This window comes from Lotus japonicus, chromosome 6, assembly GCF_012489685.1.
Source record: "Lotus japonicus ecotype B-129 chromosome 6, LjGifu_v1.2".
NCBI lineage: Eukaryota > Viridiplantae > Streptophyta > Magnoliopsida > Fabales > Fabaceae > Lotus > Lotus japonicus.
In genome coordinates this window covers 64,055,347-64,071,928 of record NC_080046.1, presented here as the reverse complement: position 1 = coordinate 64,071,928, position 16,582 = coordinate 64,055,347, and the positions used below count along the sequence as shown (strand labels likewise).

Genomic DNA, 16,582 nt, shown 5'->3' with positions numbered 1-16,582 from the left:
GAATAAGAATTTGGTAAACAGCTGGTATTTGAGGTGATTTCCCTAAAATACCCATCATCTTTTAGTGTATTATCACGCAAGCGTCTCTTCACATTTCCAATTTCATTTGAGAGAAGGTTCTGAGAGAAATGAAGAAACAAATTGTGAGAAGAATGAAGAAGGTTGATTCTGCATCTGCTTCCTCTGCTGTGGCTCAGGGTGAAGCACCTCTGCTTCATCCATCCCTTTCGCTCACTTCTCCACCACCTACTCAGCTTCATGATGCTTCATTCTCTGCTGAAATGGTGAAAGGGGTTAGCACTGAGCTTTATTCTTCACCATTGCTTGCTTCTTCAACTGAACATGAACCAAATGTTCAGGATGAAGATCTTGTTGACCAAACAGAAGGTAGATTGAATTGATTTTAACTTATTTTCCCCTTTCTTCATTTGAGTTTGGTACTTAGGGTATTTGTTTTAATTTGCTGATTTTGATTCTCCAGGGAATGAAGTTTCTTCAATGATGATTCCAACCACTGAGCTTCATCATGATGGTAACTTCTTCTTCCCCTTTCTTCATTCTTCCCCTTTCTTCATTTTTTTGTTTTAATTTACAATTTTTTTGATTTCTCAAGTGAGCAAGTTTCTTCTGAGAGGATACCACCGAACCACCAACTGCAGACAACCCACTTAAGGAAATAGCAAAAGGCCTTACTACTGGTTTCCCCTTGATTATTACTCCCTGTTATATCTAATTTTGCATGTTTTTAAATTATTACCTGTTTTCCCCTTTCCCAGACCTTATTTCAAGGAAGAAATCAGTTCGTGAGACGTCCATAACCGAGTCCGAGTACATCCTAGCCGCCGTTGCGAAGCTGATGGTACCTACTGAGGACAAAGGTGATTTTTCACTCATCTTTTTATAATTTATACAATATATGAAAATTTGTTTATGAAATGAGATGTATCCAATCATGCAAACAGATTTGGCATCATAATAAAGGAGAATAACTGATTCTAGAATCAGTTGCTATATTTAGGAAATAGTCAAACAATTCCTAATTATGAGATAATTCCTTACTTGATTTAGGAGCTGATTTTGTTTTGATTTATGAATATTTGTTTATATTACCGTGAATCAAACTATTGTTAAAATCATCTGAATTTTACCGTTTACAATTTTTTGTTTGTGCAGAGAAACAATGTTCAAGAAATGATTGGGGCAAAGATTGCAAGTATACTAAAGATGGTACTAAAAAATGGTGCAGGATGCATCAAATCTCTTCACAGTACTGATTTCAATTTGCCATACTGTGAAGAGATTTGATGCATCCTACACCATTTTTTAGTACCATCTTTAGTATACTTGCAATCTTTTCCCCAATCATTTCTTGAACATTGTTTCTCTGCACAAACAAAAAATTGTAAACTGTAAAATTCAGATGATTTTAACAATAGCTTGATTCACGGTAATATAAACAAATATTCACAAATCAAAACAAAATCAGCTCCTAAATCAAGTAAGGAATTATCTCATAATTAGGAATTGTTTGACTATTTCCTAAATATAGCAACTGATTCTAGAATCAGTTATTCTCCTTTATTATGATGCCAAATCTGTTTGCATGATTGGATACATCTCATTTCATAAACAAATTTTCATATATTGTATAAATTATAAAAAGATGAGTGAAAAATCACCTTTGTCCTCAGTAGGTACCATCAGCTTCGCAACGGCGGCTAGGATGTACTCGAACTCGGTTATGGACGTCTCACGAACTGATTTCTTCCTTGAAATAAGGCCTGGGAAAGGGGAAACAGTAATAATTTAAAAACATGCAAAATTAGATATAACAGGAAGTAATGATCAAGGGGAAACCAGTTGTAAGACCTTTTGCTATTTCCTTAAGTGGGTTGTCTGCAGTTGGTGGTTCGGTGGTATCCTCTCAGAAGAAACTTGGCTCACTTGAGAAATCAAAAAATTGTAAATTAAAACAAAAAATGAAGAAAGGGGAAGAATGAAGAAAGGGGAAGAAGAAGTTACCATCATGATGAAGCTCAGTGGTTGGAATCATCATTGAAGAAACTTCATTCCCTGGAGAATCAAAATCAGCAAATTAAAACAAATCATGTTTTGTTGATTCATGTTGTTGATCCTAATTTCTACCTGCTGCCATTTTTTTTCTTTTCCTGTAATGATGCTTCTTCTATTGTGTAGGATCCTCTTTGGTATTTCTTAGGCTTTGCTCTCTTGTTTTGTAAGGGAAAGATTATTTGAAAATAAGTTGTAGCTTGCTAATTGTTTCTTTTTGTTCAAATGTTGTGAGCTGCATAAGTTGAAGGAAACTGAAATTCTATCAAGAAACTTTTATTCTGGAGTATTAGATTTGTGATCTTACCATTTATCTTGCTAGGTTTGCCTTTGTCTACTCTTCCTTTACTTCATTTCGTCCTGGTTAGTTGTGAGTTTTTTTGCTTCCAGGCTTGATCATAGAATTAGTGTCTTTGAGTGGTAATATTAATACCTTGACTCTGTTATCTGCTCATAAAGCTTGAGCCTCAATGTTTATTAGAGATTCCTTTTAGCTTGTCCACTTGCCTCAGCTTTTCAGAGTGCCAACTAATTGGTATTTGCCTGAGTCCTATTGAGTATGTTATGTATTTGGTAATATAATTCAAGTATTTACCAGTGAACTGTTGAGTTTATACTTTATACTAGAAGCTACTTTTCATTTACAAACTATAGATCTTCATGATTATCCAATCTAGTCATGCTCAGGGACCATAGCAGGCCTTACTGAATTCTGGATAATCTATGTTTTTATGTTTCGTTGCTAACAATAGTTATCAGTAATTCACCTTTACCATGTATGATTCATGCTCACCAAACCTATTTACTGCAAGCATGTTCCAATTCCACCAGGGCTAAGCATGATTGATGAATTATAGGAGTTTGATTATTATATCGATTTTGTGGTTGTTTTTATACGTTAGATGTCAATTTGGGCTCTAAGCCTGTATCCAACACTTTCTGTTGGCCGACACTTTTGTCAGGCATACTAGGTCCTGAAGAAGAAAATACTACCCAAATGGGACATCCTAATTTGGATTCGATAATCAGGTTCAGCTTGTTGGTCAAATTTCTATCCATATCTCCAAATTTCTTTTTCTAAAACTACTTTTAGCTATCCTTCGGGACCAACAAACTGAGCCCAAATTTTAAGTTAAATTATTTCAGAAATTTATGTACTTGTATCGATGATTATTGATTGAACAATGATGAAATTCAAAGAGAGATTCTTGTATTTCAATAGCCCAAAAATGGATCCAATTGAGTAATAGTCAAAGCCTGATACTTTAGAAAAAGGGTAATCAGAAAAATTAAAAAGCTTGATACGTTAGGAAGCACCGAAACATTATATTCATGACACGTAAAAAACAATAAAAACCAGTCAATTGTTGACATTAAAATGGCGCTGCTTCACAGTAGACATCAGATAGAAGGAAATTATTACATTTAATTTAGAGCATTATTAAAAAATGAGGCCATTCAGAAACAAAATAACATCAGTTAGTCATGTACTTAGCGATTAGATTTTCAGTTTATAGTCAGATGAAAGAAACTACAGAGAATAGAATCATGGAATTCATCAATGCCAGAGTTAAACACATATAGATCCAGTAAGGTATTGTCATGCCCCTTCTCAATGTCCTCCTCCTTTACTTGATGAAGAATAAGGGTCTCAATAATCAAGTCTTCCCAATCAATATCGTCAACTACCGTTCCTCTTCTCTTCTTCCTTCTTCTCTCAGGATAAGAATCATCTAAAAGATCAGGATCCAAAATATCACCCAGATATTTGGCTTCCCTGTTGCTCCAAAGATATTTGGTTGGGGGCATAAGCCCATTCATTGATGTCACACACCCCTCTTTTTTTATCAGTCTTTCTTTTGATCCACATATAACCATCCATTCCCCATGTTGAACCCCATGAATTCTTTACTATCCAATAATCTTGACCGTCTACGGAATCATAACCAACTATTAACATGCAGTGATTCACCTGGACAGAAACTTTAGGTGAAGAAGAAGTATCTTGGTGAGTGCATGCTTGAGAGAGCTAGATTAAGCCGTGGGAAATGTACAAGGATAGTATGTGAACGTGGTTGTACGGTCACCACTTTTTTTTTTATCATGGAAAATGCTTTTGGCACGAGACTAGATTCGTTTCTGTGCATTGGTTCATGCAATTTCATTATATTAATTGATAGACTCATATCACAATCACCCCTTCCACTTCAACTTGATTGAGTTACAAATTGATTTGTTTCGTACGATAAAGCTTTGGTGAAGGCAATGGGTGAGAACAGAGGATCACAGAGATTACAGGCTCTGCTTCATCACTTCCGAACTTCAAAATCTATACCCAACATTAACAATGTCAATTTGAGTCTCGACGAGTTCAATGCGAAACCTACCAAGAGAGCTGCAGTTCTCATCTGTCTCTTCGAAGATGCAGATGGCAATCTGCGAGTGATTCTCACACAGCGAGCTTCTTCTCTCTCAGCACACTCCGGTATATATTTTTCACCCTCTTCTTCTTCTGGGTCACTCTCAAGTTTTGGTCATTTTGACCACGCGTGTGGTTGTTGCATTGCAGGGGAGGTTGCTTTGCCTGGTGGCAAGAGGGATGAAGTTGATGCTGACGACGTAGCAACGGCGTTGAGGGAGGCTAAGCAGGAGATTGGCTTGGATCCTTCTCTTGTCACTGCCATCACTTTCCTTGAACCCTTCAATACCATGGTATCTATGATTAATACTCGTGTATTTTTTTGTTGTTCCTCACTTCATCTTTGGTTACTTCTACAATGGTAAACAAGTAGGTAAATACACAAGTTCGAATCTCGTGAAAAACATAGCATTATCTTTTAGTAATAACTAATTGGTTTCTTCTACTATTAGATTGTATGCCACTCATGTATCACCAAATTAATTTTTTGATCATTATCCTCATTAAATTAAGATTAAGGAAAATGGTTCGTAAGCATCCGTACAGTATAGAAATTCAATCTGCTCTTGAGAGAAAGTAAGAAAAGAAAGAATAGTAATGAATATGATATATGACGATGTAATGAGAAGAAAAACATAAAGAAAAATGTGTTTGTGTAGTGTCGGTTTGAGTACCATTTCCGCTAAATTAAATTTCATTTATAAGTTTGGAGGGTTCTGAGTTCTGACTCAAAATCCAAACTATATCAACTTCAGAAATTGCACTTTGTCACTTCTTCTCATGAGTGTTTATGTGGCTTCATTCACCAAAGAGCCAAACACACTCATTTAATTAGGATACCAATTCCTCATAATTACTATTGCAAACACCCCCTTTCAACCATTTATTGGAATTTTTCCTCATAGTTAGAATTTCATCGTCAAACTAAGTATAAAAGTCTCCCAAGCTTTTCTCCTCAAGGTTTGAATTGGATCAAGCACTGCCAAACTTGCATGGATCTGTTTCTTAGATCCTGAGTGGCAGTGCTGTCATGTTAAACACACTTAGCTAATTTATCACCTCTCCTATGAGTATCACATGCTAAAGTGAAAAAGTTTCTTCCTTTCACTTGCTGAATATTTTGATAAGCATCTTTATTATTGTTTACTTTTTCATCGGCTGTCAGGGTTGGGGGTATAGGTGGATTTTTCTATGTGCTGAATTACACTGCCCCTGGTTGATTTAACCCAAATATTTATCTAGATGCATAGCTCAATCCCCTTACAAAGTGGTTATTATGTGCAGTATGGCATTACAATAATACCTGTGGTTGGAATGCTGTCAGACAAGGATGCATTTTCACCGGTTTTAAATCCCGCTGAAGTTGCAGCAATATTTGATGTTCCCCTGGAGTTGTTCCTCAAGGTTTATACTCCAATTCCTGTTCTCACTTAAAGTTGTGTACTTTTTTTTAAAAGAAAATTTCTGTAAACTTTGACATGATCAGATGCAAATGAACTTAATTTCTGACATCTTGGTTTGAATGCAGAATGACAATAGGAGAGCTGATGAAAGAAAATGGAAGGGAGACAAGTACCTTCTACATTATTTCAATTATGAGGTTGCGAATAAGAAGTATGTTATTTGGGCTGTAACTGCAGCTATCTTAATTAGAGCCGCTACAATTGTACTTCAGCGACCGCCAGATTTTCTAGAGATGAGGCCTGAAATGTGGGGAGGAGTAACTGAAAGTGACAGGATCATTCTGCAGAATAGTTCTTCTAAATTCAGCTTCTTTGTTGTATTTGCTTGGGCCTTGGCCCGTTTAAATCAATGAATTTGATTATTGACCAAAAAAAAAAAAAATGACTCTGCTATACACTTCCTAGTTCCTACTGCATGTTTAATCTTTGGGGAGAATTGCTAGGAGGCTCGATTTAATTGAAGAATCATGTACCTTATTTTTCAAATAGTGCTCAACAACTTATGGTTTGAGTAAATTCATGTGACCCATAAATCGTGTAAACATAGAAGTTAGTTTGAGTAGAATTTCAGTGAAATTAAGCGATTCCAAGGGTTTTCAACTCTTATTCAAACATGCTATTAGAGAGAAAAGATATATGTGAACTTGTGAGAGGGGCGTTAGATGCTTTAGGAAAGTTCATAATAATGTTTAATTACCTATGTTGGTTGGGATATTATTATTCTCTAGTTCTATGGCATTTCAGATAGCTGGTCTATGATATGTAAAATTCATGTTTTGACAATGATCATGATTAGGTTTAGAAAATAGTCAAAGACAATTTCCCAAATTAAATCCCCTTACAACACATAACATACCACAAGAACCTCTAGTAGTGGCAGAAGAATGTTGGGAGGAGAGAAAGAAGTAGCTTTTATTAAACAAGTGATGCTAGAAAATTTCAACAAGATACTAAACATGCTGGAAAAAAATATTTAGAGAGTCATGCACATAAAAGACTAGGAATTTCCTTATGAATCTTACTCAAAATAAGGAAAATCAAAATCCCCACAGAAAAGGTTAAATTGTAAATATTGTAGTAATATGCTCATCAAATATGACAGTAGACAGAGTGTTAAATCTATTACTTTCAGCTGAAAACTTCATAAAATTTCTCTGTGACTAGTAAACCTGAGTCTATTGACTCCAAGGGATCCTTTCGAAGGCGGTGTCTCAAGCAGTTAGGGATGACAGTAGCAATATCCTCTGCACTTACTTTATCTCTTCCCTTGAGAGCAGCTAGAGCTTTGGCAGCTCTGTTTGTTACTATGTCTCCTCTTAATCCATCCACATTCAACTCAGCACAAACCTTGGAGATTTTCACCTTCAGATCTTGATCAATCTGAACAGCTGAAAGAACACTCCTTGCTGCGGTGATTTGATCCGTGAGCTTCTGCTGCTCAGCTTTGTAAGTCTCTCGGAATTCCTTCGGGTTCTTGTCAAATCTCCCTCTCTCCTCCACAATCTTCACTCTGAGCTCAGCATCCCTTACAGTCCCCACTTGAGCATGCATTCCAAACCTATCCAGAAGCTGTGGCCTGAGCTCCCCTTCTTCAGGGTTACCTGAGCCAATTAGGATAAACCTCGCAGGATGCGAGATAGAAATACCCTCTCTCTCCACTGTGTTCCACCCTGATGCTGCAGAATCCAACAACACATCCACCAAGTGATCATCCAAAAGATTAACTTCATCAACATATAGGATTCCCCTATTGGCTTTAGCTAGTAAACCAGGCTCAAATGCCTTGACACCCTCAGTGAGAGCTTTTTCAATGTCAATTGTCCCACACACTCTATCTTCTGTAGCTCCCAATGGCAAATCAACCATGTTAATTTTGGTCAAGACAACATCAAGTTGCTCCCCTTTTATTATACGCTCTCTCACTTCAACACCCATGAATTCTGGATCCTCTGGGTCTGAGTTATATGGGTCAGCAGCAACAACCTTGATTTCAGGAAGTAAATCAACCAGAGACCTAACAGTCGTGGACTTCCCTGTTCCCCTGTCCCCCATGATCATTACACCTCCAATCTTGGGATCAATCACATTAAGGAGAAGGCAAAGTTTCATCTCATCCTGTCCAACTATAGCAGCAAACGGGTACACTGGCCTCTGGCTTTCTTTAGAAACCTTATTCAGAACCTGGATATGAGAAAACTTAACAGAGTTGGCACTTGGCAGGTTATCAAACCACACAGACACACATACACACAAAAAGTCAAAATGCAATATTGATCTTTGACACACAAAACTTAACAGAGTTGGCCCAAATCCTTTTAAGAAATCTGGATCAAAATATTGAACTTTAAGAATCACATGAAATAAATAATCTAGGTATTTTGGCACATTATAAGTTCAAATATGAACTAACTGTTTTCCCCCTAGCTACTTTCCTTCAACCAACTACACTCTAAATGTCCATGTGCAAGTGTATGAGTATGTCCACTTTTATTAGAACAAAACAATCTTAAGATAGTATCTTCAACCCATAATTTGCTTAAAACTCATTAACTACGACGACTATGAGTGCTCAATGGCTCAACATAAAACATTCCTACAAACACCTGGAGTGCACCAAGTGCCTACAAATGGTATATCCCTTACCTACCTGTTCTACAGAGTTGACTTCAGTGGCAACACTAGCAACTGAAAACTGAGACCTTCCCTTTAAGCCATGGATTCCAATACCTCCATAAAACTTCCTTCCACAGCTCTGCCCTGCAAAGCCACAACCATTCAGCATAAATTCTAACTATCACAAGATGCCCACAAGGACCCACCTTCCATTTCCAATTACAAACTCCTCAAGGATAAGAAAAAACATAGCTTTATCACAGAAAAACAACAAATATGAAATGGGTCTGTCGCATAACCTCAATTATAACCAAAAAAACAAAGGGCAAAGCACAAACACTGTACCTGAGGTTAGTGAGAGAGTGTGAATGGAAGGCTTGGAAGATGGGGAAGAGAGGCAGCGTGAAGGAAGAACAGCAAATGAAGACGTGCCCAGCGTGGACGCCATGGTTGGAGTAGAGAAGGTACTGAGAAGTGTTGGGTGTTGTTAAGACATAGCAGCTGGCATGCTTTCTATTGGCTTTCTGGATAAGGGGATATGATAGATCTCCTTCTACCAATATCAATCTATCTTGTTCTTTAAAAAATATTATAAATTAATTGAGTTGAGTTAACATTTTTCTGATTAAAAAATCTATTTGAGTTAGCATTTTCTTCCTATTTTTGTACTTTCTAAAGCATGGAATAATGTTTTGAAATTTAAGTTTGTAGTTTGTCAAGAATATAATAAATAGAAATAATATACTTTTTTTACAAGAGAAAAACAAATAGAAATAATATAAAAGAATTGTCTTAGTATTTTGTGAAAACCTATAGTGTGAGGCTCAATTAATAGTTTATAATCTTAAGTGATTGGTGTAGGTATTCTAATTCTTTAACCTTCCTTCCGCTTTTTCTTTTAACAGAAAGAAAATACTTTAAATTACTTGGTAAAGTGCAGGTGACATGTCGGGAAGATCAGCAGAGACTTACTTCTAAACATGAGCTCTATGGAATCTTTCTAAGGGGAATTATCCACCAACTCATATTCTACTAGACACAAAGAGATTTGAACCCTCAATCTATGCGAGGGGAGAGTTTAACCCGAAATCACTCATTTATGTCAACCCAATTTGGCACATAGTTTTGTTTGAATGTAAAAGTGAGTTTTGTTTGAAAGTAAAAGTGAGTTTTGTTTCAATTTTATAACAACTAAGGATGGTTATCAATTAAGTTTTTATAGGATATGAGCATATCCATCTCTATAATTCTAAATGATATCCATACAAGGATTCATTATATGTGTAGTTAAAGCAACAAATTGTTGGTGTAGTGGTACAAAAATTAGATCCTTGTAATGCAATTATCACTTAATAAAAATTTATTCAAAGATTATGCAAGTCCTAATCACAAACATTGCAATAGCACCATTTGACTAAACTAGAACATATATAAAATGATAAGATAACTAAATACAACACATAGTGCAATATTCAACACATTGAGTAAATAATACAAGAAAATTTTACAACAGCTAAGCAATAAACTTTTGGTTTGGAGTTAACAAGGCTGGTTAAGGTTTGATGAGTTTCTGTTTGTCCTTACGGAGGTCTTTAAATTCATGGGATGTATAGGATCAATTGGACACCAAGTGTTAAGTTTCATTTTTGACACCAACAAGTACTATTTCTTTCTTTATTTTGAGTTAATCTAATGGCTTGAGTTTATTTCTTTAACCACTAATGTGATTTTCGTTGCTCGTGTGCCCTCCGCCTACGACGTTCTCCTTGGCGAACGGCGGGCGAGGTCAGGGACCAGGGAAGTAGCTTCGGCCAGCGGAAGACATGGTGAAGGTCAACATGGATGCAGCAGCGGGAGAGACAAGCTCGCGGGCTTTGGTATGGTGGCAAGGGATAACAATGGTGAGGTGCTCGCGGCGGCTGCAAAGTATCCAACACTTGCTCTTTCTCCAACAGTGGCTGAGGCTTTGAGTCTCAGGTGGGCTATGGAATTGTCTGTGCAGCTTGGCTTCAGGCGGATTCAGTTTGAGACAGATTGCTTACCCCTCTTCCAGGCTTGGAAGAAGGCGAATGGATCATCTTATTTATTTTCTATTGTTGATGACTGTCGTAGTTTAATTTATGCTTTTGATTATGTTGATTTTTCTTTTGTTCGTCGCCAAGGGAACACTTGTGCTGATTTCTTTGTCCGAAACTCCTCTACCTTTCCTGATGTTGTTTGGATAGAGGAGGGTCCACCAGGACTTTCTAGTTTGTTGCTTTCGGATGTATTGACTTCTATGCCGGTTTTGACTTGATTTAATATAAGCAGTTTTTTGAGTTCAAAAAAAAAATCCATGAAAAATAGTTGCGTATTAGATTCATCTGGTTTCTTGGCTGAGTAATATACTTTTTGTTCATTTATTGTGATAATGTGACATGACCAGATAAATTTGACTTTAACAGGAAATAGATTGCAAGTAAGATGTGTGTGATGTTTATTAGAAAATGGCTTAAAACAACTTCAATCATTGTTATGTTTATTCCAAGCGGGTGGAATTGAATTTGTGATGGGGAGTAGATGACCTAAAATTGACATAGATCAACAAAAGAGTAGTATTTGTCTATTCGATTTGAAGATGAATAGCATCACCAAATATGCATGATAGAGACTAGTCGAATTAAGGTGGTAATGGGATTGAGATGAATTGAGTTGGTAGAATTAATGAGATTAATGAGTTAAATTTCATGCCAAATCTAGTTTGAAAACATAATTCTTGTTAAGAATATAGTGGTCGAGTTGTAGTGGTAATGGGATTGAGATGAATCGAGTTGGGTTTTTTTCTTTTTTCCTTTTTCTTTCAAGAATTGTGTTGTGAGTGTTGTTGGGTTCCTCATTTTGTTTTATTAGTTGCTTCTCCTTCTTATCTTTGAGTGAACTTCTATGAATTTCATGATGATACATAATCATTTTGTTTTAAGAAAATATTATTGTTAAGAAGATTTTACATTTTTCCCCTTTTCAATAATAATTGGGTAATCTAACTTTCCGTACTGCTCAACTCATGCGTTTTTTCATATATATGAGTTCAAAAATTAAACCCAATATATCAAGTACCAACACATTGTTAGTTCAAGTGACACATTTTAATTCTCTTTAAACAATGTTTCAAGTTCGAATTTTGTAAATGGAACAAATTCATGGACGGAGAGCTAACATCAACATAATCTTATTAATGTTTTTTGTTCGAACATAATTATCTCTCGTGAAGGATATCCATGTTAAAAGAAATTAAACCCAATAGCATATGCTTTGTAAGTCTCTCGGAATTCCTTCCGGTTCTTGTCAAACCTCCCTCTCTCCTCCACAATCTTCACTCTGAGCTCAGCATCCCTTACAGTCCCCACTTGAGCATGCATTCCAAACCTATCCAGAAGTTGTGGCCTGAGTTCACCTTCTTCAGGGTTGCCGGAGCCAATTAGGATAAACCGCGCAGGATGAGAGATAGAAATACCCTCTCTCTCCACTGTGTTCCACCCTGATGCTGCAGAATCCAACAACACATCCACCAAGTGATCATCCAAAAGATTAACTTCATCAACATATAGGATTCCCCTATTGGCTTTAGCTAGCAAACCAGGCTCAAATGCCTTCACACCTTCAGTGAGAGCTTTTTCAATGTCAATTGTCCCACACACTCTATCTTCTGTAGCTCCCAATGGCAAATCAACCATGATAATTTTGGTCAAGACAACACCAAGTTGCTCTCCTTTTAGTATACGCTCTCTCACTTCAACACCATGAACTCTGGATACTCTGGGTCTGAGTTATATGGGTCAGCAGCAACAACCTTGATTTCAGGAAGTAAATCAACCAATGACCTAACCGTTGTGGACTTCCCAGTTCCCCTGTCCCCCATGATCATTACACCTCCAATCTTGGGATCAATCACATTAAGGAGAAGACAGAGTTTCATCTCATCCTGTCCAACTATAGCAGCAAACGGGTACACTGGCCTCTGGCTTTCTTGAGAAACCTTATTCAGAACCTGGATAAGAGAAAACTTAACATAGTTGGCACTTGACATGTTATCAAACCACACACACACACACACACAAAAGTCAAAATGCAATATTGAACTTTAACACAAAAAACTTAACAGAGTTGGCCTGAATCTTGAACTTTAAGAATCACATGAAATAAATAATCTGGGTATTTTGGCACATTATAAGTTCAAATATGGACTATTTTTTCTTTTCACCTTGCTATTTTCCTTCAACCAACCACACTCTAAATGCGCATGTGCAAGTGTATGTCCACTTTTAGAAGAACAAAAATCACAATACAATCTTAAGATAGTATCTTCAACCTATAATTTGTTTAAAATTCATTAATTACTAATGCTCAATGGCTCAACATTAAACATTCCTACAAACATCTGGAGTGCACCCAGTGCCTAAGCTTAATGCATTCCAAAACAATGGCAAAGACAATGAAAGAAAAGCTCGCCTAAGAAATGGCATAACCCTTACCTACCTGTTCTACAGAGTTTACTTCAGTGGCAACACTGGCAACTGAGAACTGAGACCTTCCCTTAAAGCCATGGATTCCAATTCCTCCATAAAACTTCCGGCCACAGCTCTGCCCTGCAAAGCCACAACCATTCAGCATAGATTTTCTACCAATCACATGATGCCCACAAGGACAAACCTCTAATTCTTTAAGCTTCCCTTCCGCGTTTTCTTTTAACGGAAAGAAAACACTTTCAAATTATTTGGCAGAGCGTCAGTGACATGCCGAGAAGTCTAGTAGAGGTCAACTTCTAGACATGAGCGCCAAGGGATTTCCTTGAGGATGATTGCCCACCAACTCAGATTTTACTAAACGCAGAGAGATTCGAACCCTCAACCTATACGAGGGGAGAGTTAACCCGGAATCTGTGGTCATTTATGTCAACCTAAGTTGACACATTTTTGTTTGAATGTAAAAGTGAGTTTTCTTTGAAAGTAAAAGCGAGTTTTGTTTTAAATTTATAACAACTAAGGATGATAATCAATTAAGTTTATATAGGATATATAATAACTAAGGACAGTAATCAATTAAGTTTATATTAGGATATGATCATATCTATCTCTATAATTCTAAAAGATGTCCATACAAGAATTCATTATATGTGTAGTTAAGCAACAAATTGTTGGTCTAGTGATAGACAAATTAGATCCTTGTAATACAATTATTACTTAATGAAAATTTATTCAAAGATAATGCAAGTCCTAATCACAAACATTGCAATAGCACCATTTGACTAAACTAAAACATATATAAAATGATAAGATAACTAAATACAACTCATAGTGCAATATTCAACACATTGAGTAAATAATACAAGAAAATTTTACAACAGCTAAGCAATAAACTTCGGGTTTGGAGTTAACCAGGCTGGTTAAGGTTTGATGAGTTTGTCCTTACGAAGGTCTTTAAATTCATAGGATGTATATGATCAATTGGACACCAAGTGTTAAGTTTCATTTTTGACACCAACAAGTACTATTTCTTTCTTTATTTTGAGTTAATCCAATGGCTTAAGTTTATTTCTTTAACCACTAATGTGATTTTAATCCCTTGTATTTTGACACCAAGCCTTTACTCACCCTCAAATCACAGTCTCAAACAACTTGTTCTTGGATACTGGCAAACATTTGCATGTCTTCTGTCACAGCAGGAACCGCAGCCTCTGCCAAAGTGATTAAAACCTTGAACCCCTCCTTCTTCCCTGCACTGGCTGTTGAATAAGGCAAAAAGTAGCAAGGCTCAACACTCCCAAGTAAGTTCCTTCCAAGTGGCAAAACAGTAACTGGCCCTCCCCAACCAAAGTCCACAGTTGAATGGCCTAAGTGTCTCCAATCAGTGAAGCCACTAATCCTTTTACCTGCGGTGATCCCATCCGCAAAATGCAACTCCTGGTAATCTATGAAGGAGTGAACATACTCATCAGTAACATTGCTTTTACTCTTTTTGATTAGCTCTGCTGTTTCCCAAATGGGTTGTTCTATCAAATCTTTGGCACTCAGCTGCGCATACATTGGAACACAACCATTACCCCAATATCCAGCAGGTAGTGATGGCTTTACTAGTCTCCTAATATTGATTGAGTATGCAAACTTAACCTTCTCATGACCCTGGACTCCTGAGGCCCTAACCCTGTTTTAGCAATTAGCATGGTCAGAATCAGGATAATTGAATATCAGCTCATTATCAGATTGTGAATTGTGATAATAGTTTGCTATACAACTTACAAGTTTACACTAACTCCATATTTGTATCAGCGTTGTCACAATTGATCTTGGATAAATTGATTTTGGCAAAATTAGACTACAATATAAGTGACTTGAAAGTTGAAAAGTGAAGTGATTCATTTGTTGACACATTTATGGGAAAAAATGGCTCTATATGGTTATATTGAGATATCCAGCTGAAAAGTCTCAAAAATAATTATGCAAAAGCTACTCCCTAGCTTCTAGAAGAATTGACTTGGAGACTAAAATCAATTCTCCAAATGACACTAGAACCTCTATTAGCATATTTGGATCAACTTCTCATTTCTCAAATTCAATTATGTCACTTAAAAGCTACCCATCCATGGGATCTTCTCTCCATAGTTGACTTTGGCTTCAAAATCAATTATAGAAGTATTTTCCAAAACATGCACTATATTACCATCCAATTGCTCTATCAAAAATTGATTTTGAGTTTCCACAAAAGTAACCAAACACACACTAACACAATGGAAGAAACTAAAAAGGATAATAAAAGAGTGTTTCACAATTCACATAGAAGGTGACTTACTTGGATCTCCAAATGTAAGCACCAAGAGCCTCAAAAGTAGTGAATTTCAATCCAGATTGTTGAAACAAGTCCTTCTTAAACTTATCCAAACACTCATCCCTCACATCAAAGCACTCTCTCACAACAGGACCAATGTCCTCATTATAAGGCAAAATACCCTTATCCAAACCCAGAAACTCCCCTATCAACGGTGAATCCACTCGGGCCGGGTCACGAGGACCCAACAATCTCTCCCTCTCCCACACCGGCTCCACCGTTATCCGGGTCGCCCCACGAGCCAGCTCAGCCGCCGTGTTAAAAAACAGCCCCCCACCCATCCCGTCGCAGACCGCGTGGTGAGTCGCCACGCCGAGAGTGTACCCGCCGCACTTGAACACCGTCACCTGAACCATGAACGGGTGCTCTAACCCCTCTTCGTGTCCCGGGTCAGGCACCAGCTGCTCAATGAAATCGGGCTTCGGGTCATCGAGGTAGTTAACTGAATCCAGAGTGAAGTCCGCGGTGGCACGGATGAGTGGGACGCCTTGGCCGGCGGCGCACCAAAGCTCGAGGCGGTGGTCCTGGCGGTGGCGGAGCGTGCCGGCGAGTTGGTAGTAGTGGAAAAGAGCTTGGGAGATGGAGGAGGAGATGACGTGGAAGGGGTCGGAGGTAGTGTCGGCGGTGGTGACGTAAGCGCGGAGGTAGCGGAAGGTGAGGTGGAGGTTGCGGTCGGTGTCGAGGTGGGAGAGAGGGAGGGAGTGGTCGTTGAGGAAGGGAGGGGAAGAAGGAAAGATGAGAACACGCTCTGTGGTTTTGATGATGGTTTCCATGATGGTTATGGTTATGGCTATGTCTTTCTCCTTGGAGTGGTTCCATTGCCACCATTTTAATAGTGTTACTGTGCTGTGTTAGGTGACTCTCACCAAACCAGAACAGAGCATAGCAGATAGCAGCGAGGGAGGCATGGTTTGTGGCGGTTTTGTTCATTATTCACACCGTCACTTTCTATTTGATCAAATTTCCAACCAATGATTCCTTAAGAGCTAGTGAGTGTGAGATGGCAAGACGTGGAGCATGCTGCATCCCATGATTTCACCAAACCAGCAGCTAGCATTCACACACATTAATTAGAAAATGGTTTTTTATAGTAGAACGGAGAGAAAGCTTACCGGGTAGGGCGTCAGTGACATGTTAGGGAGGCTAGTAAAAGTTC

At 37.7% G+C, this 16,582-nt stretch overlaps 3 protein-coding genes and 1 pseudogene across 4 annotated transcripts; 1 reads left to right on the top strand and 3 right to left on the bottom strand.

The window, feature by feature from the left end:
* Positions 1-76: 76 nt before the first annotated feature.
* On the top strand, positions 77-6,479 carry LOC130722554 (nudix hydrolase 11-like). The gene is made up of 5 exons (XM_057573313.1): positions 77-387; positions 4,322-4,555; positions 4,640-4,782; positions 5,774-5,893; positions 6,018-6,479. The coding sequence occupies exons 1-5, from the start codon at positions 129-131 to the stop codon at positions 6,303-6,305; spliced, it is 1,044 nt and encodes a 347-aa protein (XP_057429296.1). The 5' UTR covers positions 77-128; the 3' UTR covers positions 6,306-6,479.
* A 463-nt stretch (positions 6,480-6,942) lies between these two features.
* On the bottom strand, positions 6,943-9,113 carry LOC130722552 (magnesium-chelatase subunit ChlI, chloroplastic). Its single transcript, XM_057573310.1, has 3 exons — positions 8,911-9,113; positions 8,600-8,709; positions 6,943-8,133 (listed from the first exon to the last, which is right to left on the bottom strand). Exons 1-3 carry the CDS (start codon positions 9,011-9,013, stop codon positions 7,081-7,083), a joined length of 1,266 nt encoding a protein of 421 aa, XP_057429293.1. The 5' UTR covers positions 9,014-9,113; the 3' UTR covers positions 6,943-7,080.
* A 2,644-nt stretch (positions 9,114-11,757) lies between these two features.
* On the bottom strand, positions 11,758-13,215 carry LOC130725771 (magnesium-chelatase subunit ChlI, chloroplastic-like; annotated as a pseudogene).
* On the bottom strand, positions 13,081-16,384 carry LOC130722256 (3'-N-debenzoyl-2'-deoxytaxol N-benzoyltransferase). 2 transcript variants are annotated; one of them, XM_057572939.1, is made up of 3 exons: positions 15,391-16,384; positions 14,196-14,745; positions 13,081-13,190 (listed from the first exon to the last, which is right to left on the bottom strand). In XM_057572939.1, exons 1-2 carry the CDS (start codon positions 16,197-16,199, stop codon positions 14,211-14,213), a joined length of 1,344 nt encoding a protein of 447 aa, XP_057428922.1. In that variant the 5' UTR covers positions 16,200-16,384; the 3' UTR covers positions 13,081-13,190; positions 14,196-14,210. The 2 variants fall into 2 exon arrangements, with proteins under 2 accessions (XP_057428922.1, XP_057428921.1); XM_057572938.1 differs by lacking the exon at positions 13,081-13,190 and having other exon boundaries at positions 13,845-14,745; positions 15,391-16,381.
* Between the last annotated feature and the right edge of the window lie 198 nt (positions 16,385-16,582).

Bases quoted from the DNA above. Each gene is read 5' to 3' on its own strand.
- LOC130722554 (XM_057573313.1), top strand. From the start codon at position 129: ATGAAGAAACAAATTGTGAGAAGAATGAAGAAGGTTGATTCTGCATCT. The intron at 388-4,321 runs GTAGATTGAATT...CGTACGATAAAG, and splicing joins TCTTGTTGACCAAACAGAAG to CTTTGGTGAAGGCAATGGGT. The intron at 5,894-6,017 runs GTTTATACTCCA...GTTTGAATGCAG, and splicing joins CCCTGGAGTTGTTCCTCAAG to AATGACAATAGGAGAGCTGA.
- LOC130722552 (XM_057573310.1), bottom strand. From the start codon at position 9,013: ATGGCGTCCACGCTGGGCACGTCTTCATTTGCTGTTCTTCCTTCACGC. The intron at 8,710-8,910 runs GTACAGTGTTTG...GTGGCTTTGCAG, and splicing joins CACTCTCTCACTAACCTCAG to GGCAGAGCTGTGGAAGGAAG. The intron at 8,134-8,599 runs GTAGGTAAGGGA...TCTCATATCCAG, and splicing joins AAGTCAACTCTGTAGAACAG to GTTCTGAATAAGGTTTCTAA.
- LOC130722256 (XM_057572939.1), bottom strand. From the start codon at position 16,199: ATGGAAACCATCATCAAAACCACAGAGCGTGTTCTCATCTTTCCTTCT. The intron at 14,746-15,390 runs GTAAGTCACCTT...TTGCTAAAACAG, and splicing joins GCTTACATTTGGAGATCCAA to GGTTAGGGCCTCAGGAGTCC.